Source organism: Odocoileus virginianus, chromosome 31 (assembly GCF_023699985.2).
Source record: "Odocoileus virginianus isolate 20LAN1187 ecotype Illinois chromosome 31, Ovbor_1.2, whole genome shotgun sequence".
Classification (NCBI taxonomy): domain Eukaryota; kingdom Metazoa; phylum Chordata; class Mammalia; order Artiodactyla; family Cervidae; genus Odocoileus; species Odocoileus virginianus.
This window is the reverse complement of record NC_069704.1, coordinates 12,189,102-12,211,568: the sequence shown is the minus strand read 5'-3', so window position 1 is coordinate 12,211,568 and position 22,467 is coordinate 12,189,102. Positions and strand designations below refer to the sequence as shown.

The following is a 22,467-nucleotide window of genomic DNA, read 5'->3' as shown; positions in this document are numbered from 1 at the left end:
TTCAAAATCATCAGAGTGAGCTCATGGTGAAACTGGAACTTGAACCCAGGCCATTGGACTGTAGGCTGGCTTTAACCACTAGCCCATCTGTTACTCTGTATGTGTGATCTTGTGCCAGCCCTAAATTTCTGCTTCTTGAGTCAGAGGGATTGGGAATATTCTTCTCTATGATTCTTTCTAGTTCTGAAATCACAAGATTTATGAAAGTCATGTCCAATAAAATTATAAAACATCACCAAGACACTGTAAATAACCTCTGCCTCGCTTAGTCTACTACCATAGCAGCAAATGATACTGCCGGTAACTTCTGAAAACTCAGCGGTGGCATAGATACGGTAGCATTAGGCTGTGCACATTTGTACTAGGTTTGTACCTTTGCATGTCATTACTGTCATACACTGAAAATGGAATTGACCTGCTGTGGAGACAGGACATAGTCCCAGAGGTTGAGCTGGCTTATGGAGCCCACAAAAGACTCAGCTGGGTTGAATCCCTCTCCTTTTGTGTCTTGTTCTTGCCCAAGAACCAATGAACCACCACCTAAAGAGAAAAGGAAAGAAAAAAGGAAGAAGAGTGGCCTGGCTGTTATTTCTAAAATGCTAACTTAATGAAGGCACAGCCTATACAAATGTATCAGAGGAAATTATTGAGAAGTTAAATTATCTACATTCACTGCATGATTTATCAGTAAGATGAGTTCGACATTTTATACAGCAACTAAAAAATCAGTCAAAGACGATTTGGAACACAAGATTAGATTTATAAATATTTAACTATAAAACTACATATATACTTATATATGCATATAGTATTTTATGTCCACAAAGTAACTAAGTCCTTTTTTGCCTCTTCTGCTCTAGGAAATTATCCTCTGTGACAGATTACCAGTAGCTGCTCTTCATTATCTTATTCTTTAGCCTATAATGCTTAAAGTTCTATTACTAATTCCAAGGAACATTCCTTCCAGTGGCCACCTAATGACCCAAAACAAAGGAAACTCTTCAATATTCACCTCTGGTGACCTCTCTATATCACTTGCTTCTTGGAAGCATTTCACTCTACTAACCTGCCCTTCCTGGCACTCTAGAAGGTCTGTACCCCTCGAGAGCCACCCTCCCCCTTTCTCCACTCTGCTTTGTGGCCGCACGGTTGACACCCATGGACTACACCACCTGGTTTCTTCAATCCTCTGGCCTCTGTTTGTCTGGCCAATGGAGAGACCAGCCCAAGGTAAGAAAGTGGGATGAGAGACAAGTTTAACTTCTTGGATAACTTCCGCCCAGGCAACAGACGGAAGGGGCTGCTTTCCTCTCTCTTGCATCACTGGTTTGTAGGCAAACCATCACTACAGGTTTGCCTACATTCTGGTGACAACTCCCACTCTCTGTCACTTCATGTGCATCTCTTGTGACTTTCCATCGCTACTAGCCAAGGGGCATTTTACTACATTTTGGTTCTCTTAACTTTGCTCAGGACAGCATGCTAAGTCATTCCAATTGTGTCTGACTCTTTGTGACCCTATGGACCACTTCCTGCCAGGCTCCTCTGTCCATGGGATTCTCCAGGCAAGAATACTGGAGTGGGTTGCCGTTTCCTACTCCAAGGGATCTTCCCAACCTAGGGATCGAACCCCCACCTCTCACGTCTACCTGCATTGGCAGGCGGGTTCTTTACCACTACCTGGGAAGCCCACATCTTTGAAAACAGTCCTTTCATGAAATTCTTCAGTTATCCTTCTTGCGTGTGTCACTTGCTTCCTGCCAGGAGCCCTCCTGATTGCAGTTGGTTTCCATGATAGCATCCTCCCCTGGTTCTCCCTGAACCTTTCTGCTCATCCTCAGTCTCCCTTCTCCACCTGCCTCTTAGATTCTGATAAACCCAGGATTCTACCCTTGGCTTCCTCTCTTCTTTCAGTTATTCTCCCATCCTGCCACTCCACGTCTGTAGAACCCTCATTCATGATTTCCCAATCTATATATTCCTCTTATAAAATTAACAATTAAAAATGAATAATACACATGGAAGAACATTTTTAAAAATTAAGTATAAGGAATTCTTCCTACTCAGGAAAAATCATTTAACAGTTCTGTGTATTTCTTTCTAGATTATATGTTTTTAAAATTATTTTTTTTAGTATGTGTGTATGAGAGAGATTTTAAAACACACAGAACAGGATCCTACTACACATGATGTTGGAAGCTTGCTTTTCTTGAACATATTTTCATTTCATGAGTTTTAATAGTTACTTTATTATGTGAATGCACAACAATACATAATTTTCTTAATTAACTAAGTTAACAACTATTTCTTAATGGATACTGGAGTTGTTTCCAGGCTTGGTACCAAGGTAACACTGAACTAAATATATATATACATAGATATTTATTCAGATCACTGATTCTTTCTTTTTGATTAATTCCTGGTAGAGAATTGTTGGTTCCATGCAAAGAGTTTCTCTAAGGCTGTTGATGAATGTTTCTAAATAGTTTCCCAGAAAGTCTGGATCAATTTTCACACCCCCCCAGGACTCTATAAGAGCATTCACCATGCTGAATTCTTGACAAACATAGCCTATCACTAAAAGACAATTCTGTCATTTTGATATAAAATGGTATCAAATTATGTTTTTAGCTTCATACATTCGTGGGATTAAAATTCATACTCAGTATGTCTAAAACCAAACACAGAATCTTCCTCTACCCCTAATTCTTGCTCTAATGACAGTCCTTTCCGAAGAATTTCTATTTCACCTAATACAGTCTTCAATAAATCTGGTCAGCCAAACCACAGTCAGTCATTCACTAGGGTCGGTCAAATGGAGTTCTGCAATAGTTATGGACTATAATTCATTCTTATTACTGTGGTCAGAGAACTGTCCCCATGGGTAGCTACTATTATAGTTCCAATTCTTTTAAGATAGAAACTTTTTTTTTTTACCATAAATGAAATAAATGCTCATTATAAAATTATCAGAAAAGGACCAAGAAGAAATATAAAAGCCACCTAAAATCTCACCACTCAGAGAAGGGCAAGTTAAAAACAACAACACTTTAAACACAAAAAGAAGCCAGCACTTCCCTTCAGAGGATAATACCACTTCCTGCAGAAACACTTTTAATGTTTCCTTATTTACTACAGGGAGCCTCTAGCTGTTCCTGCTCACATGACATATGTCACAGAAGAACCTAGACAGAGCAGGCTTATTGCCAGGTACAATGCTGAGAACCCTGGAACACTTAATACTTTTGCATTCCTTCAAAACTCAACTCTCTAAATATTTGTTTAAAAGTATTTTTAGAAGAGAGTCTGAGTTCTATGAGAAAAAGGGCATAAAAGATAGATAACTATTAGCAGTGCTTCAGCTTATATTCTGAATCTACTTGTTTAGTGTGTATACTGATCACAAACCAAACCTAAAAAAAAAAAATAACAGACAAAACCAACAAACAAAACACCAGCAGTTAATCTCCTTCTTGGAAGATAATTTAGTAATCAGGCACAGTCAGTTCAGCATGCATCTTGGTAGTCTTATTTTCGATCCCAAGGCATTTCTTATACAAAGTCACACAGTTCGCCTAGGAAAAGCTTCTAATAATTCACAGTCTGGATAATTAGGAGGTGGTAAATGGGAGTGATGACTCAGCAAACTTGATGTTCATCAAAGCACCACCGCCTCCAGCATCAGATGGAATTATATTCTGTTTGCTAAGACGTACCAGGGATGGGTGATCCAACAGAGAGGCCCATGCCACCGTCGGATAAATTCCCATCGATGTAGACTTTCCAGGCTCCACCAGTACTCGTCCAAGTGATGGCAATGTGATGCCAATTGCCGTCATTCACGGAGGGACAGTCTGTTATTTTTTCCTTGCCATTTACATAAAGAACCCAGCTGCACAAAGATTCAAGGGATACAATCATCAGTCACATGTTGTAATCCCATATGTGGGGCATGTTACGATCTTTCTTCCTTTTTTGCCGGTAAAGCACTTCGGGTACAACCATTACCTCTTTTTCTCCATTTGAGCCACATTTTATAGAAGCAGATTTGATTACTAATTACCTTTGATTGTATTGTAGCTCATTGAAAACTGGTTTGTGTTTCCTAAACACTGAGGGGTAGGGAAAATGCCTTAGGACAAGCTGAAACAAACTGGCCCAATTTGAGATAATTCACCAACTGTCTATTCTAGAGAGAATGAGTCAAGAATGGAAGGAATGAGAGTTTCGCAAATGTCAGTCTGGTTTCTTTTCTCTAGGATGTATGTTCCTACAACTTGGAACAGACTTCAGAGATGTCCTAGGAAGTCAGTCCTATCTCTCTGTTGCCAGAACAGTCACTTGGCAGATGAAGTACATTGATGCAAGAGAAAGAATAATTGGCACTAAACTAGGTGACCAGCCACAAAAGGGTTCCAACAACCATGTCACTTAGAGAAATGTTCAAGTTAAGAAGCAGTGGAAAGTGGAGTATCTTCAAAAACAAATGGAGAAAAAGAAAAGATTCGGGGAAACTGATAAAGAAGAAGTCATTGGAGTAACTGTATCAGCAGCTTCTAAACCCCTATTCAAAGATGTTTATGAAAAGATATTTCTAAAACAAGAATTGTTTCCCCACTGTTTTTCCTCCCCAAACTCAAGCAGGCAACAGGTTTTCTCTTCCTATGCAATCTGTCTTGGGGGAGGATTTTGAAATTTCTTACATTTTGTTTCTGAATGTTCAAGTCCACTAAGAAGGATAGGGTTTGAGGACGCGAAGATTTCCACCAGAATAGTGAGAATCTCATGGACTGAGGCAAGGAAGGGGAGCTCAATGTATTGTCCTTGAGGCCTGCAACTGGAGCAAAAGTCCACACGGTTGGGTAGACCTGGGAGGAAAAGGCCATGTGGTGTGCCACAGCATCTTTCTTAATCAAAAGGCATAAACTCACAGCCTTGCCAAGGACTCCACACGTGGCAAACAGCAGAGGTTCTGAAAGGACCACAGAGGCAGCTCAGTGATCAGCAGGGTGGACAGATAACCAGTGATGGAAGTCTTGCCTGAGCCAGTGGCTCTTTAGCAAAACTCTGTGGGTTTTAGATGATCCACGAGTATCTAAGACAGGAGAAGCAGTCACTAGTGAAAGAAATCAGAGAAACAGCTGAAGTTGACTTTCCTATCAGCCCAGAGGGATGGGGCCCTGAACTGGAACTAATTGATCCAAAAAGACACCAAAAAATGTCACCTTGCACGCTGGAGATTTCAAATGGATTCTTATTCAATACAAGGGTCTTCCAAGGACCAACAGTGCCATGGAAATCCTTTGACCTTTGACCACTCTGATATGTAAATAAAGGAGCACTGGTCTGAACAGTCAGTTTGACAATTCTGCCACTCCCATGGTGTGAAATTTGGGGGGGGGATGGGTAAAGCATTTAGCTTCTCATTCATTTCACCTGTTAAGGGGCATCAGGTTCCTCAAGTCCTTGTGAAGCTCAAATAAAATAAAACATATGAAAATACCTGGGCTTCCTTGGTGGCTCAGATGGTCATATTTAGCAAATAGCAAAACACAATACACGTATAAGGTACTACCACTGAAACGCTGCCTTCGTACAGGACCTGTCGAGATGCTCTGTTTGACTCTTGTCACCCTGTTGTCCTGTTGGAACACTTGAGCCTCCTACCGCTCCATCCCCACCCATGTCAGTTCTAACCTGGTGCCAGGATAAGTCCTAATATGGCCTTCCTGATGTCTCTGCTTACCCGTTATAATCGGTTAGGAGGAAGGTATTGTCACTGCCATTCTCCAGGGCATAGGAGATCGGCGTCCCGTAATTCGTGTCGTCAGACGATTTCATCCAGAACGTGCAGGTTATAGCATGGAGGGACGGAAGCACACCATCCAGCATGACGTAACCATAAATGGCAGAAACTTCAAAATCCAGGTTAAAGCCTGCAGACTGTTCTGCAACAAATAAGAAAAGTATGAGAGGACATACAGATGGCCAAGAGACACATGAAAAGATGCTCAACACCAGTAATTATTAGAGAAATGTAAATCCAAACTACCATGAGGTATCACCTCACATGGTCAGGAGAGTCATCACTAAAATGTCTACAAATAATAAATGCTGCAGAGGGTGTAGAGAAAAGGGAATCCTCCTCTACTGTTTGGAAGGCAAACTGGTGCAGCTACGGTGGAAAACAGGATGGAGGTTTCCTCAAAAACCAGAACACAGAACTACCATATAACCCAGCAATTGCACTCCTGGGCATATATCTGAAGAAAAGTCTAATTCTAAAAGATACATGTGCTTCAGTGTTCACAGCACACACACACACATACACACAAATGGAGTACTACTCAGCCATAAAAAGAATGAAGTGAAGTGACGCAGTTGTGTCTGACCCTTTGTGACCCCCGTGGACTGTAGCCTACCAGGCTCCTCCGTCCATGGGATTCTCCAGGCAAGAATCCTGGAGTGGGTTGCCATTTCCTTCTCCAGGGGATCTTCCCGACCCAGGGATCGAACCTGTGTCTTTCGCATTGCAGGCAGACGCTTTACCCTCTGAGCTACTGGGGAAGCCTGGTAATGAATGAACTAATGCCATTTGCAGAAACATGGATGGACCTAGAGATTATCACACTAAATGAAGTAAATCATATGGAGAAAGACAAATATCATGATATCACTTATCTGCGGAATCTAAAAAAAATGATACAGATGAACTTATTCACGAAACAGGCTTATGGACGTAGAAAACAAGCTTATATTTACTAAAGAGGGGAGCAGGATAAATTAGGAGTCTGGGACTAGAAGATATAAACTACTGTACATAAAATGAGCAAGTTTAGCAAAGGGAGCTGTATTCAATATCTTGTAATATAGTCTAGGGAAAAGAATATGAAAAAGAATATATATACATGTATATATAAACATATATAACTGAGTCACTCTGTGTATACCAGGAACTAACAAAACCTTGTAAATCAACTACACTTTAATAAAAAGGAAGTATCATGGCAGTTGTGAAGCATTTTTCAATTGTCTAAAGTAGTACCAAGTACGTAATACTATCGCCAAAGAAGCTCATTTCAGTAAATATGATAATCTAAGAAGCAGTTTCAAAATTAAATACATATTGCTTACAAAATAAATAACATATTCCTTCTTTTGTGTGTCTTTTACTATTATTATTTTTATTGAGATATAACTGATTTACAATATTAAATAAGCTTCAGGTGTACAACACAGTGACTCACATATTTAAAGGTTATATTCCATTTATAGTTATTACAACATACGGACTGTCTTTCCTATGCTCATCCCTGCAGCCTATTTATTTTACTCATAGTAATGTGTATCTCTTCTATCCCTATACCCACCCTACCCTCCCATCTTCCCCCTTCCATTAGTAACCACTAGTTCTCTGTATTTGTGAGTCTGTTTCCTTTTTGTTCAACAAATTGTTTGAAATAAAACCAACAGTGCATATCCAAGACAGGAGAAGCACTCTGCAGTGAAAGGAAGCTTCGAAACAGAATACCTGGAAGGAGAGGTGGGGCTGGGGAGTCATTCAAGTTGAGACACTAAGCACCTGTGGGCTGATGGGAATAATCAAGGGAGTGGGGTAACTGACACTGCAGGAGAGAGGGGGGTCCACTGTGAGGGCAACAGTCCATTCCTGCTCAGGGCCCTGGCTCTTCCCCATTTCAGGAGCCCCAATCCTGCATATCCCACTCAACAGAACAAAAGTCCTATAGCTAGAAGACTCCTATGCTTAAGAAAGCAGTTTAGCATTAATTCTTCAAACATATCCATGGACTCTGAACAATCTAAATCAAGTGACTTATCCAAGTGTCCTTTCTAAACACGCAGAATGTGAAGAGTTCTGTTAAATTCGATTTTCTCCATTTCACCCTTGCATCTCTAAGCTCAACCTCCTCCTCTGTGCTCCTGGAGATAACATGAGCCAGTTTACTGGATGGCTGTGAAGGCTAAACAAGTACAAAATGCTTCACATAGTTTTTGGTATACAGATTGTGCTTAGCACAGGTAAAAATTGATGTCGTTATTGTATCCCTATACTTGATATCATTCTTAACAACAATAAGCTCACATATACCTGTTTCACACCTGCTGCCTGAAAATCCTGGCTGACATTTACAGTTGTATGAGTTTAATTCATCCACACAGGTGGCCTGGTTTTTACAGGGGTTAGACTGACATTCGTTGATGTTCAACTCACAGTGAGTCCCTGTGAAGCCTGCCGCACAGTGGCACCTGAAAGAATACAAAATGTTATAACAATTAGCATAGTTGCAGAAAGGCATTAGAAGCAGCCTCCCATTAATGACAGCATCGTCTCAAAAGACTCTGGAAAGTTTAGTGCTAATATGAGCTCTCTTGCATGTGAAATCTAAATATATATATATGTGTATACACACCCACCCACACACACACCCATAGCCTAGAAAATAGACTAGTGGTTGCCACAGGCATGGGGTGGGAAAAATGGGTGAATTGTTTTGTTTTCTCTTTTTTTCAGTTTAACTGAATTGTTAAAAAATCCTGACATGCTGAAACACATTTTCCACATTAAAACGGTGTTTTAACTATTACTTTTTAAAGTTCATTCAAATAAACCTATTTAAGACAACATATACTTGAAATGTTACAGTGGTAAAAAATAGAGTAGAAATTAGTTCAGGTCAAGGTAAAGTATTATTCACCCGTTGCCAATTTCTCTCTCCACGAAGTGCTAGGAAAAAATGTAAAAAGTTCACACGCTCTTCTAAACACTTATATATGCCATGCCAAGTTGCTTTAGCTGTGTCTGACTCTTTGTGACTCCATGGACTGTAGCCCACCAGACTCCTCTGCCCATGGGATTCTCCAGGCAAGAATACTGGAATGGGTTGTCATGCCCTCCAAGGGATCTTCCTGACCTAGGGACTGAACTCGTGTCTCTTATGGTCTTCCTGCATTGGCAGGTGGGGTCTTTACCACTAGCACCACCTGGAATTCCCCACATACATTAATTCAATCCTTATAACGATGAAGAATATTATTATTCTCAGTTTACAATGAGTAAATTGTGGCTCAGAAAGGTTAAGTTGCCCAAGTCCTCTTGATACTAAGTTGGGGGGGGGGGGGACTTTGATCTCGATCAGGATGCCATACAGTCTCTGGGGAATGCAAGAAGCCATTTAAACTCCTCCAAATGGAAAATACATTGGATGATGTCAAATACTGACAGAGTGTCATGAACCATGTGGCAATGTCAAAGAAAGTGGAGGGTTTGCACTCTCAGAGCCCTGTATGTTCACTTCTAGTATGAATTCTAGGAGATGACTGTCCAGGTGTGCAAGGACACGTATAACAAATGTTCACAACAGCATCATTCTGCATGTTCATGAAGAAGTGAATGGGAAAATAAACTATGGTATATTATCCAATAGAATACTAATTGGCAGTTGAAATGAATAAACTAGAGGCAAATATATCAACATTAATAAATACACAGTGTTGAAAGGAAAAACAAAATACAAAAGGATTATATATATATGTATATTATGATACTACTTATATTAACATGTAAAACTATACTATTTATTATTTATGAAGTCATATATATAGTAAAGCAAAGTCTGAATGAGAAAGCTATAAACCGACTTCAAGACAGTGGTTACTACTAGTGAAGAAGAGGAATGTGTGTGTATGTGCACACTTATTGGAGGGACTCCAAATCTATCTTTAGAATTTATTTTTGTAAAAATGAAAGATATGAACCAAATATAGAAAAAGACTAAGGATTGATCACTACTGTGGTGAGTGTATGACTTTTATTATTCTTCGTAATTTTTAGTATATCTGAAATATCTTTAATTAAAAAGGATCTTCCCAATAAATGTAGTTAATATTACTACTAGCATCTTTATATGGGGGCCTCTTTGATATTGGTAATAATATAAATAAATGGTATTTGGAGGTTTAAAAGAAAATTTCAGTTGGAATTGGTGGGCATCTTTATGGAGTTCTGTATATTTGATGGTAAACCTATTTTGGCTAGAATTTCACTCATCTTTATCTGTCCATGCTTTTTTTTTTTTTGGCAATGCTTTAAAAATATTTGTTTTTTAAATTTTATAGAAGTATAGTTGATTTACAATGTTGTTTTAATTTCTGATGTATATCTGTCCATGTTTGATATCATTATAGTAGCTCAGTATCTCTGTGAAACAGATTCACTTTGGTGGCAACTAGCATTGCTTTTGAAGTAGGAGAGTTTGCCTTCTTCACCTTTCCTCTAGTTAGGATTTAGACAAATTTGGTATTTATCAATTGTTTTGGACCCTGGGGAGAGTTTGGAACTCTTGCTGTTCATCTGGAAATGTCTCATTGCCATATGCTTGAAGATACAAAAAAACCTATGACAAGTTGATGCTACGTGAAGATCTCATTTTCATATTGACAGTGAAAGTCTCACTGGCAGAACTGGCTCCTTATTTCTTCCAGATAGTGTCCTAGCTCTTTTGGGGGATGGTAATGGAAGGGGGCTGGGAAATGTTGCAACTGAGGTAGAAATTTTTTATTTTTTTTTTGCTTTTAACTTGAAAACTTGCAGAACCAGTTGCTTGCTGAGGATAGTAAAGATCCCTAAAATTCTGCAAGCAAAGCCAGTCTCTTTTTGTACTGCAGGAGCCACAGATCCTGCAAGGGGAAGTGAATGGAACAGAGCAGAGTTGATAATGATTAAAAAAAAAGTGTTGGTTTTCAAATTGCTTTCTACTGGTACCCTAAGACCTGCCTCAGGAAGCCAGTCTTTCTCCTCCAAAACACCACTATTTTCAACCATAAAAGCTTAGCTTTAATTTTTTTATTTGTTTACACTTTGATTTCCCTGGAAACAAGGGACACCAAACTAAAAAAAATTTGAAAACCATGGTCATAGAATGGCACTGTGACAGTAGGATTGCACTATTCCTTCTGATTTTAGCTGGTGCGAAAACTCCAGCTAAAATATAAAACATTTAAAACTGGGTTTTGAATAGTGATTCTGCATTTGCTTTTGAATAAATGTCCTTCCTTTTATCTTTTATGACTTCCCAAGCATAGGATAGTGGTTTCAAAGTCTGGCTGTGCTTCAGAAACACAGGAGAACTTAAAACATACAGATTGTCTATTATAAAATTCCAGACTTTACCCAAGAGGTAGGAAATCAGAACATCAGATGGTAGTCAGATTCTACCATAGCTTATCCTTGGGCTAGGATTTGGGAAGGGCTGGCCTGGGATTCAAAGTAATATTCTGTAAGACGGCAGAATGACTGAACAGTTAAGATTAAGTCAGGCTTAGTCTATTATTACCTGAAGCTATTGGCACCATCCTTGCAGGTAGCTCCATTTTTGCATGGTTGGCTGAGACACTCATCCATGTTTATGTCACACCGGGTGCCCAAAAATCCAGGTGGGCATTTGCACAAGAACCCCCCAAGCTGATCTTCACAGACTGCGTTATTTAAACATGGGCTTGACTGGCATTCATTGACTTCTGTTTCACAGTGTAGGCCTGGGGATGGATGAGGATGAGAGACAGCCCAAAGGTTAACCCCTTTGGAAAACTGGAATCAAGGTGAGGACTCCTTGGAGGATGCTGCTTCGAAAGGATGAAAGGGAGGCTGCAGAGCGACTGGCTGACCAAACAGTTTTGGGACCTATCCCTAAATAAGTTCTGGCGTTTCTAAGTCATTTTAGGACTGTATTTTTGATAATCTGCTCTTTCAATCTTACCTTTTTCTGTAACTAACACTAGCAATGAACATCTAACTGAGATAATGTTTAAATAAAAATGAAACTAGCACATATAGTTCAAAATGTTCATCTGTATCTTTGATCTTGCCTCTTTCTATCACTGATCATTTTCTGTTTTGGACTTATTCTTTACCAGTTATATATGTGTGTATATATATACACACACACATATACATTCTATTACTTAGCATTCACTTATAATAATATTTTATATAATTCATCTCCAGTTACTTCTTGAGTGTTTGTCTTAGCATATAAACTCAAGTCTTCTCTTTCTGTCTCTACATATACATATATACACAGACATGTACAAGAACATATTACTTTTTCTGAATTGCTTTAGTCAATTTTAGACCCAATGCTCTCTTACCTCTAAATACTTGTGTGAATTTCCTCAAAAATAAGGACTTTCACTTATAAAATCATGGCACAGTTATAAAATCAGAAAATTAACATTAACTTATATAATGTCACATATATAACAGTAAATATAATGATTTATGAGACTTTACAGAACTATTTAAAAGACAACTAGGAAGAATGAAAACATCTTACCCATGTATCCTTTCACACACATGCAGTGATAACCAGCCAGGCCATCAACGCAAGTTCCTTTATTTAAACAAGGACTAGAGCTGCACTCATTTACATTTTCTTCACATAGTTGACCTGTAAAGAATCATAGAATCATAGAATATTTGTACTTGACAAAACTTAAAGGAATTTAAGACTAATCGTTTCAAGCAAGTTGTTCAGGTGTAAGAGCAGAGAAATTGGAAATCAAGGCTAATATGCTTGTGGAAAAATATGCACTTTGCTAAATATAATTATTTGCTGAATAATATTCCAATAAATGTTATACATAGGGCTTCCCAGGTGGCGCTAGTGGTAAAGAACCTGCCTGTCAATGCAGAAGACACAATGAGATGTGGGTTTGATCCCTGCCCTCCAGGAAGATCCCCTGGAGAAGGGCATGGCAAGCCAGTCCAATATTCTTGCCTGCAGAATCCCATGGACAGAGAAGCCTGGTGGGCTACAGTCTACAGGGTCACAAAGAGTTAAGACACAACTGAAGTGACACAGCATTGAAGGATATCTACCTACCTACCTACCTCACATTTTCTTTATCCATTCATCTCTTGATACATACTTAGCTTGTTTCCATATCTTGGCCATTGGCTATTGTGAATAATGCTGCAATGAACATGGAAGTACAGATATCTCTTTGAGATAGTGATTTCATTTCTTTGAATGGATACCCAGAAGAAGGATTGTTGGACTGTATGGTAATTCTATTTCCAACTTTTTGAGGAACCTCCATGCTGTTTTCCACCACGGCTGAAGCAATGTACATTCCCACCAAGAGTGCACAATAGTCCCCCTTTTCTCCATGTCCTCACTAGCACTGTTATCTCTTACCTTTTGATGATAGCCAATCTAACAGGTGTGAGATGGCAACTCATTATTTTAAGGTTTCAAAGGTTTATATTGTAAGAATGAGACACTCCTTCCTTACCTGTGTAACCAGATGGGCATTCACAAATGAATTCTCCAACTCGGTCCTTGCAAACTCCATTGTTGTGGCAGGGCAGTGAGCTGCATTCATCAATGTCTATCTCACATTTTAAGCCTAAAATGCAAACACTGAAGGTCAATCAAAGAAAGGATGAACAGAACCGTCCCTTAAAGGTAATTATCCCAATAACCTGAATTTATAGGGAGTGGCAGTGATGAAAAAAAAGGCAATATGTTAGGAATTACCATCTAATTAAGTATTTCATGAAGGTATTACCTCTTTCTAAATAGATTTAAGCTCTCCTTACAAGGATACATAAAAGACAGCAAAAGATCCCAAGTCAGAAGCAGGGGGGATAGAGGGAAATCTGGAAGCATAAAATGTATGCTAATCAGACTAATCAGGAATTAGTCTGATTTCAAAGTGAAAAGTAAAAAGTCATATGTACTTGTTACCAAGGCCACTTGGCTAAGAAATGGGGGTGGTGTTAGATCCTGCCAGATCTCAACTCATATGCCAGGCGTCCTAGAATAGGGTTTATCTTTTCATAGGGTACACACAGTCTTTCTATGGACTAACTCTGATGAAACCCATATTCTTCTACATGAGGAGATCTCAAAGAAGGGTCTCTGGATCAATAGCATCAGTAATCCCCTGGGAATGTGACAGAAGTGCCACAGTCTGTGTTTTAGGAAATCCTCCAGATGATTCTGATACGCATCAAAATTTGAGAATCCCTGTCATATACTACGCTTTTCTCAACAAACTCTCGTTTATAAAATTCTAGGACAAGATTATTATTTCTTATGGAATGTTGGGACAAAAATTCTTATAAAAATTGAAACACACACACATACATGTGTGCACATGCTGAAATAAGTGGAATGACAATATTCGGTATTTTGCCTTCCAACTTCTCTTTTGTGGTGAATTCTTTTATCTAAATACCACTTTTCGCATTAAAATACTTCATGCTGGTGACACAAAACTCAAAAAGGAAAAACTGCATTTCCAGAAGAAAACAGGAAATTATTTTAAATGAGCTGCAACATTTAATATATAGTTCATTTCTCCTCAAAAAAAAAAAAAAACATTATCTTTCTGTACTGAACTGGAATTTGAACCAAGCTGCAAGAAAACACAATTCTTACATAATTCCTACATAATCAAGTTCAAACCCATACTGTTTTCCTAAGCACAGCTTGCAGAAAGACAGAAATAAACAACACATCATGGCCATAAGAACTTCCATTCGTGTGAAACAAATGAGAGAAACTGGAATTTGTTTAAAAATGTTTATGCTAGACAATCTGTTCTAGGTTGAGTGTCATGCATTTAATTTGTGTCAGAATGCAACCTTGGACATGACCTCTGGAACAGTATTCAAATTTAAATTATAAGTTACGATGTGATTTTTTCACAGAGAAGATGATTCTTATTATTCTTCCTCCAAAACATACAAAGAAAATTGTCATTTGTAAGATCTGTATAGTTTTTTCACATATTGGTTTGTCTTGTTCAACCAAATTTTTGTGCATCATTATTTTTTTAAGTTTTTTTTTTTTTTTTATGTAGACCATTTTTAAAGTCTTTATTAAATTTGTTACAATAGTGCTTTTGTTCTGTGTTTTGTTTTTTGGCTACAAGTTATGTGAGATGTTCAGCTCCCCAACCAGGGATCATACTTGTACCCCCCTGTCTTTTTGAAGGTTAAATCTTAATCACTAGATTGCCAGGGAAGTCCCCAGTCTGATGTATCTTATGGCATTCATCTTTAAAGTTTCAAAGTTTGATACTTCAAGTTACAATGATGCAGTATGAAAGATAACACGAAAATTTGCATTCCTCTGTGTTACCTGTATATCCAGGCAGACAGAGACACACATAACCACGGCCCAGTTGTTGGCAGGTTCCACCATTGTGGCAGGGGTTTAAGAAGCATTCATGGAAAACCTGTGAAAAGAAAATTCATCAGAGACGAGTCCATTTCAAAGCAACTCTGAGTAGGGAGTTAGAAGATTCACAGCATTAGCTGGTTCCAATTTCCAAGTGAGTCCAGTAGGACTGCTGCCTGCATTAACATTGGTACCTGCCATATACTGGCACAAATGCTATATATTATTCTTGAGTGATGCTCTGCTAAACCCAGGCAGTGTCACTCAATGCTGGCTGCATGTCAGACTTCATTTAAGGAATTTAAAAAGTTTACTAAGGACGGGTCCCAACCCAAACCAGTTAAATCAGGAATCTCTGGAAGTTATATCTGTGCATCATTATTTTAAAAAGTTAGCCAGTGGATTCTAATATGTCTCCAGAGGTGATAGCCATGTCTTTAGAGGTTCTATGTCCATTGGGCTCAGTTTCAAAGCTTCACTTATGAAGCCCTTACAAGTGAGAATGTTTGGATGCTGGAAGTTAAAATAAGAAATATAACTTCATTATCCTCCTTAAAGATACTTAAAGCCTTGGAATTTATTATGACATTGGGCAAGGTGCATTCAGATTAATGGCTGAATCACTCAAAATAATTGGTCTTCACTAGTCTTTAAAAAATAAATGGAGAACAATTATGAGTTATGTTTCTTAATTTTTAAAAAAGTCACAGCTTTTCTCCAATAAATGATTCCCCCCGTTCCCGCTGGCAAAAAATCTAAATATCTTTCATGGAAGTTGAGTAACTTGTCCTGCTAATCAGAAAAAGCCTTTGGCTAATCCCAACATGCTTACTCAAATGATGGGTTATGCTCATGGTACATGATAATTATTAGCAAATCAAAAGACTCTCCACATCCATAATTCTCTACACCAGACATCACAGGGAAAAATTCCAATTTCTGGTACTTAGGACTTCTAATGGCACATTCTTGGAAAGTTCCTATTATAAGTCATAAGCAAATGTAATTATTCATTGATAATATTCATGAGCCTTGATTAGTTGAAGTTTCAAGTCTGGTAGTTTTCCTCTGTGCGACATGTATAATGACAAATTGTTTTCCAAGCACTCCATTAGAGAAAATTTTATAAGTACAAAGTAGACTTGCCTGACTGCTGACTTCATACTTCTTTTTGACATGTCCAGGAGAAGCAAGAAGTACTGTACTTTCCTCTGCTGCGGAGAAAGTTGAACTAAAGCCTAATAAAGTTAAAGGGGAAATATCTGAGAAAAGTATTTGGTATAGTAGATATTGCAAATTAAGTGCATTCTATTTTTTTCCTTTTTCTTTTTTAATTGAAGTATAGTTGTCTTTGAATATTGTGTTAATTTCTGCTGGGTAGCAAAGTGGTTCAGTTTAATATATATATATATATATATATATGAGTGAATATATAGCAATATATATTTTTATATATTTTATTCTTATTCTTTTCCATTATGGTTTATCATAGGATACTGGATATATAGTCCCATGTGCTATACAATAGGACCTTGCTGTTGATCCATTCTATATACAATAGCTTATATCTGCTAATCCCAACCTCCCACTCCATCCCCCCCCACAACCTCCTCACACGTGGCAACCACAAGTCTGTTCTCTATGAATTGACTCTATTTAAATGCCATGGTCAAGATTTTGATTCTCAGAGTCAGTAAAGCCACATATATTTTCCTTTAGTCAAGTAAAAAGACAGAACATGAGAGACAGATGTGACATGTCATTAAATTCTAGACTCTTAGAAATTTGGAGGTTATCAAGTTCGACAGTCCCAGAGTGAAGCATCGAGTCGCTGTCATCAAAAACACCTTCAAAAGGACAGCTAAACACATCCAGACACCCAAAGGCATTGAAAATAAATAATATTCGCAATTAAAGTTACCGCAGAGACAAACAAAACTCTCCAATACAGGATAAGATGAGAAATGAAGTATTATCATCTTACTGGAACAATCTGTGATGGATCTGGCACCCGTGATGGTTGTAGTTCCATAAAAGGGACAAGATAAACAGAAGGACTTCCCTGGATTGGGTTGGTAGTAGTCTTGAGGACATGGATAACAGGGCATTAACCCAGAACGAGAGAATTCTCCCACTGGACAAGGAACTGCAAAAGAAAGAAAAAACCATTTGTGCTTATAAAGCAATATACCCTACCTTCTAAGAGAAGTGCATTAACCTTTGGTTATAAGAAAGCTATCACATTGCTGATATTTTCTCTTGCACGTATTTAATACCTAGGTCATTAAGTAACACTCAGACCACTTAAGTAAATATTTTGTTGTTTCCTTTCCACCTTTAACAACACACATTAACTTAATAAAAATCAGAATTGGTCATATAATATTGTACTCCAATTTTTCCACTTTATATACAAGCAAATCATTCCCCAAATCATTAAATAACACAATGTTTAATAAATGAAATATATTATATCTCACTGGCAGACCATAATTATCTTGTATTTCCTCTACTATTGAACAACTGCAGTTGTTTCTACTAGTTCTATTTGTTTCTAATAATTTCTAATATTATAAATAATGCTGACATGAAATTTTCTATACAAATTTTTTTATATAACTCTGATTATTTCCTTGGGATAACACTTGGCTTTAGTTAAAGCTAAAGATATGAAAATCTAAAGCCATAAATATACCATGCTTGAATCATTAAAAAAAATGTAATTTACAACCCCATCAGCAGTATATGAAATTACCCTTCTCAATGCATGCTCATCAGCATTGAAAATGATCTTTTTTCTATTTGAAGGTAAAAATGGAACTGCTCTGTTAATTTGCATTTTCGTGATACATGAAGTTGTATTTTTATGTTTATCTGAAATGGTTCTTGCTCCTATATAGTTGTCTATTATGTATTGGGAGGGATCTTCTATTTTTAAACCTTTTAATGTTATTTTGTGCTTTAAATGCTTTTCATATACTACATTCAGTTGAATATTGTCATTTAACCAAGTATGAAATTCTCTTGCCAACCTCTGGTGGAATACGAGAAAAGGTCCCCAGGCTTCCCTGGTGGCTCAGTGGTAAAGAACATGCCTACCAATGTAGGAGACAGGAGTTTGATCCCTGGTTTGGGAATATCCCACAAGCCACAGAGCAACTAAACCCATGCACCACATCTGTTAAGACAGTGCTCTAGAGCCCAGGAGCCACAGCTACTGAAGCCCATGCGCCCTAGAGGCTATGCTCTGCAACTAGAGAAGATACCGCAATGAGGAGCCCAAGCATCACAATTAGAGAACAGCCCCTGCTCACTGCAACTAGAGAAAAGCCCAGTGAACTAGCAAAGACCCAGCACAGCCAAAAAATACTTAGATAAATAAATAAAATTAAAAAGAAAAGAGCTCAAAACCTAATATGGATTTTCTTCAATAAATTTTGGTTACATGTGGCGGAGGGGCAGTGAGAAAGATTACCCATGACTAAATCTGTGGGTTGGGGTTTTAGACAATGATCCAAAGACAAATTCAGGTGGAGTGTGTGAACTGGAGTCATTTGGGTGAGCCCGAAAGTCATTACAAGCTGAGAAAACTACTGTAACTATTAAGACCTATCTGTATAAAATTAGGCATGGAAGATAGAACACAGGGAAACAGCTACTCAGTGTATCAGCATACTTACCCTTTAGGTCTTGGATTCTTGATAACAAAAATTAGTTTAGCAGAAATAATTACCAACAAGGTTTAAAGAGTTAGAGATACACTTGAGGCTCAAGGGAGCAGGATACTCCAAGTGGTGGCATCTCTCTATCGGTAGGACAATAAACATTAAATAAATGACAACACATCTGTCATAATCTCAAGATGCTTAGATCAAATTTCTTAAGCAAAAACAGCCAGCCAAATCTTTTGCAAAAGATCTCTTTTACATACCCAACTGACAAAAACTCAGGAGTTGAATCAAGAGATGGCAGAAGATAACACAGATATTAATGCATATTTAGAAAAAAAATTCTGGTGGGTACATTTGCCACATTCAAGAAAAGTTTTAAACTCTAAATTATCTTTGTTTCACCAGGAATAAAATAAATAATCTACTCTGTTACTAGAGGTAACAGAGGCTTTGCACAAAACATAAACTTACAGGAGTTTATAAAGAATTCCTCATTCTCAAATTTCCAAAAATAACTGCCTATTTAGAAGAGGTATTAATACTTGCCAAAAACCTAATTATTAATAGTTAACTGAAAGCATAAATCTTCTACTGGAAAAAGCATAAATTTTCTGTTTGAAAAGATATCTATGAATGTGTATCATATGCTAGAAACATAAATGCTGCCTGTAAAACTCAAGATGCTATAATGAATTAAACTATTTTTTTAATATAATTTTTTCAGTACAACCTCACTCTTAAAAAGAAAACCTGACAGAATTATACTGTCAGCTGTAGTATATAATTATACTTTAACAGTCAAAAATTACACTAAAACATAATAATAAAATCTTAAGATTAAAACTCAATAAGCCAGTTGGCATCTCAAAACAGCAAACATGGTACTGTGTTGTCTATTCTATGCTTTTTGATCCAGAAAGTGCAAAATAAACTTTCGTGTGGAAATTAGTTTAAATTACATTCCAAGGGCAAACAGGTGTCATCACAAATGTACTTTCTAAGAGTGGATAATCAGAATTTAATATATAATTTATATATGTAGTTAGTACATACACATGCACACATGTGGTGCTAGTGGTAAAGAACCCGCCTGCCAATGCAGGAGATGTAAGAGATGTGGGTTCCATCCCTGGGTAGGGAAGATCGCTTGGAGGAGGATGTGGCCACCCACTCCAGTATTCTTGCCTGGAGAATCCCATGGACAGAGGAACCAGGCAGGCTACGGTGCACAGGGTTCCAAAGAGTCAGACATGACTAAAGTGACTTAGCACGCACTCAAACAACACATGAATGTATAAACATACACATATACATAATAATAGCACTATCTACTACAGTATTAAATATACAGACATTGACACATACATGACACAGTTCCCAATGGATTAACATCATAAGGAAAGAGGGGAGAAAGCTTTTGTTTTGAATCTTGGACAAAGAAACTATGGTTTCTAAGTCAAGAAAAATGAAACAAAATCCTTTTCACCTCTTATATTGCAGAGAAGGAGAGAAAATATTTAAATATGCCAAAAGTGATATAAAAATAGAATTAAAAATAGAGCACTGAAATGAACAGGAAAAAATGTAACCCCACACGCCTGTCCCCTGATGGTATAAAGGGAAAAATTTAGTTTTAGAGACACTAGTTTCTGATGACAAAGCCAGAAGTCAAAGCCTCTCATTCTGAGCCTCCTTTTAATTTCATCCTAGAGGGTCAAGGTAAGGGGTGATGTTATCTTGTTCCACAAATAATCTTTCCTTCTATTGGGACCACATGTAAACCACACCATCACCAAAAACCCATTTGTGGGACTTATTGTTTTGGTAAAAATCTTTTTAAAAACTTAAAAATTTCAGACTCTTGTAACCAAAACTCAAGACTGTTAACTAAGGACTCAAAACTGTTTAATATCCTAACACATGATGATAGGTGAAATGTATAAAGAATATTACGTTATACTAACATAGTTATACTTGTCCTTGTTTAGTTGCTAAGTTGTGTCTGACTCTTTTTGTGACCCTATGGACTGTAGCCTCCTAGGCTTCTCTGGCTATGCGATTCTCCCAGGCAAGAATACTGGAGTGGGTTGCCATTTCATTCTCCAGGGAATCTTCCTGACCCAGGGATTGAAGCTAGGTATCCTGCACCACAGGCAGATTCTTCACTACTGAGCCACTTAGGTAGCCCAATATAGTAATATACTTAAATATAATCACTATATTTATTAATGATGTTTTAAGTTCAAAGGCTAAATAATGCAAAAAGTGGTACGTCAGCAAAAAATAAGGTAAACTGCACAACATGCCCATAAAAATAAACCAGTACAGAAAGAAAAAGAGGAAAAGGAGAGAAAGATGGGGTGGGGACAGAAAGGGGGCTGATTGAAAACTACAGAAATATATATGAGGGACTATTCTAGAACACTTTAAGTAAAAACAAAACGGTGCTTATCCAGCACCACAGGGGAAAGTGTCATTACCAACTACTACTTATATTCCACTCACGACAAGTAGAATATGGTTAAACATATGCTAGGAATATTAGAAATAGAGCAGTTACCAGAAGTTTAAAGATTTTCTGGGAATTACAATTTCTTAATCGCAGCAATTTGGTATGAGAAAACCTCAAGGCTTGTTCGGAAACTTAAAGGAAAAAATTGTCAAATATGAACTTATTTCACTGCGAAAATCCCAGTTGGCTTTTGCAGTTGGAGGGAGGGAGGAAGGGAAAGAGAGAACACTTATTTTTCCTGCGGACTTTGTTCCGAAGTTAGACTGTATACTGACAAAATGAGAGAGTCTTTGGTAGATCTCTTTTAACCATAATGTGAGGTTTTGTCTGACTTTCAATTAAAAAAAAAAAATCCACAGCTGGTATTACACAACACACATGGTTTATGAGTTTCAAGTAGTTCCTAGCTAATCTTTCTTCTCATTTCTTCAGTGAAGCATTAGGTTGATGAACACTTTTGCCCAGTTCCTCATGTCTAAGAGGCTTTCATCTACTGTGATTCTGGTTCTGAGATTCAAACAGATGCAGCATATAAAACATATATTTAGGGTAGCACTTAACTTACGGGGACTACAACTCCCAGAACGCAATGCTGGACATCCCCTGCCCCCTGCCCACATCTACACTCAAAACATCCTAAGTATTTATTTTCTAGAAAGCTCAGTCTCTGACTGGATACAAATGTATATATGTGTGTGTAGCTTGGGGAAATCAGGAACCATCAGACTGGCTAATAAGCCACTGATGATTAAAAACATCACTCATTCAATAAGGGAAGTTTTTACACTTTAGATTGTCATGCATATGTGCTAAGTCGTTTCAGTTGTGTCCGACTCTGTGTGACCCCATGAACTGCAGCCTGCCGGGCTTCTCTGTCTGTGGGATTCTCCATGCAAGAATACTGGAGTGGGTTGCCATTCTTTTCTCCAGGGGATATTCCCCACCCAGGGATCAAACTCATGTCTCTTAAGTCTACCTGCATTGGCAGGTGGGTTCTTTACCTCTAGTGCCACCTGGGAAGTCCAGACTGCCACAGGTCTTGGGTTTTTCAATAAGGATATACAGAATGGGTAGG

The 22,467-nt window shown here is 37.9% G+C and overlaps 1 protein-coding gene across 1 annotated transcript in view; it reads right to left on the bottom strand.

The window, feature by feature from the left end:
* SVEP1 (sushi, von Willebrand factor type A, EGF and pentraxin domain containing 1) overlaps positions 1 to 22,467 on the bottom strand; it is a 193,990-nt gene that overhangs the window by 58,860 nt on the left and 112,663 nt on the right. The window contains exons 19-28 of the mRNA XM_070459306.1: positions 17,194 to 17,355; positions 16,356 to 16,447; positions 15,171 to 15,267; positions 13,315 to 13,428; positions 12,354 to 12,467; positions 11,355 to 11,556; positions 8,111 to 8,268; positions 5,747 to 5,948; positions 3,717 to 3,892; positions 416 to 540 (exon numbers count right to left, since the gene is read on the bottom strand). Of these exons, the coding sequence (XP_070315407.1) occupies positions 416 to 540; positions 3,717 to 3,892; positions 5,747 to 5,948; positions 8,111 to 8,268; positions 11,355 to 11,556; positions 12,354 to 12,467; positions 13,315 to 13,428; positions 15,171 to 15,267; positions 16,356 to 16,447; positions 17,194 to 17,355 (1,442 nt within the window). The remainder of the gene's footprint in view (positions 1 to 415; positions 541 to 3,716; positions 3,893 to 5,746; positions 5,949 to 8,110; positions 8,269 to 11,354; positions 11,557 to 12,353; positions 12,468 to 13,314; positions 13,429 to 15,170; positions 15,268 to 16,355; positions 16,448 to 17,193; positions 17,356 to 22,467) is intronic.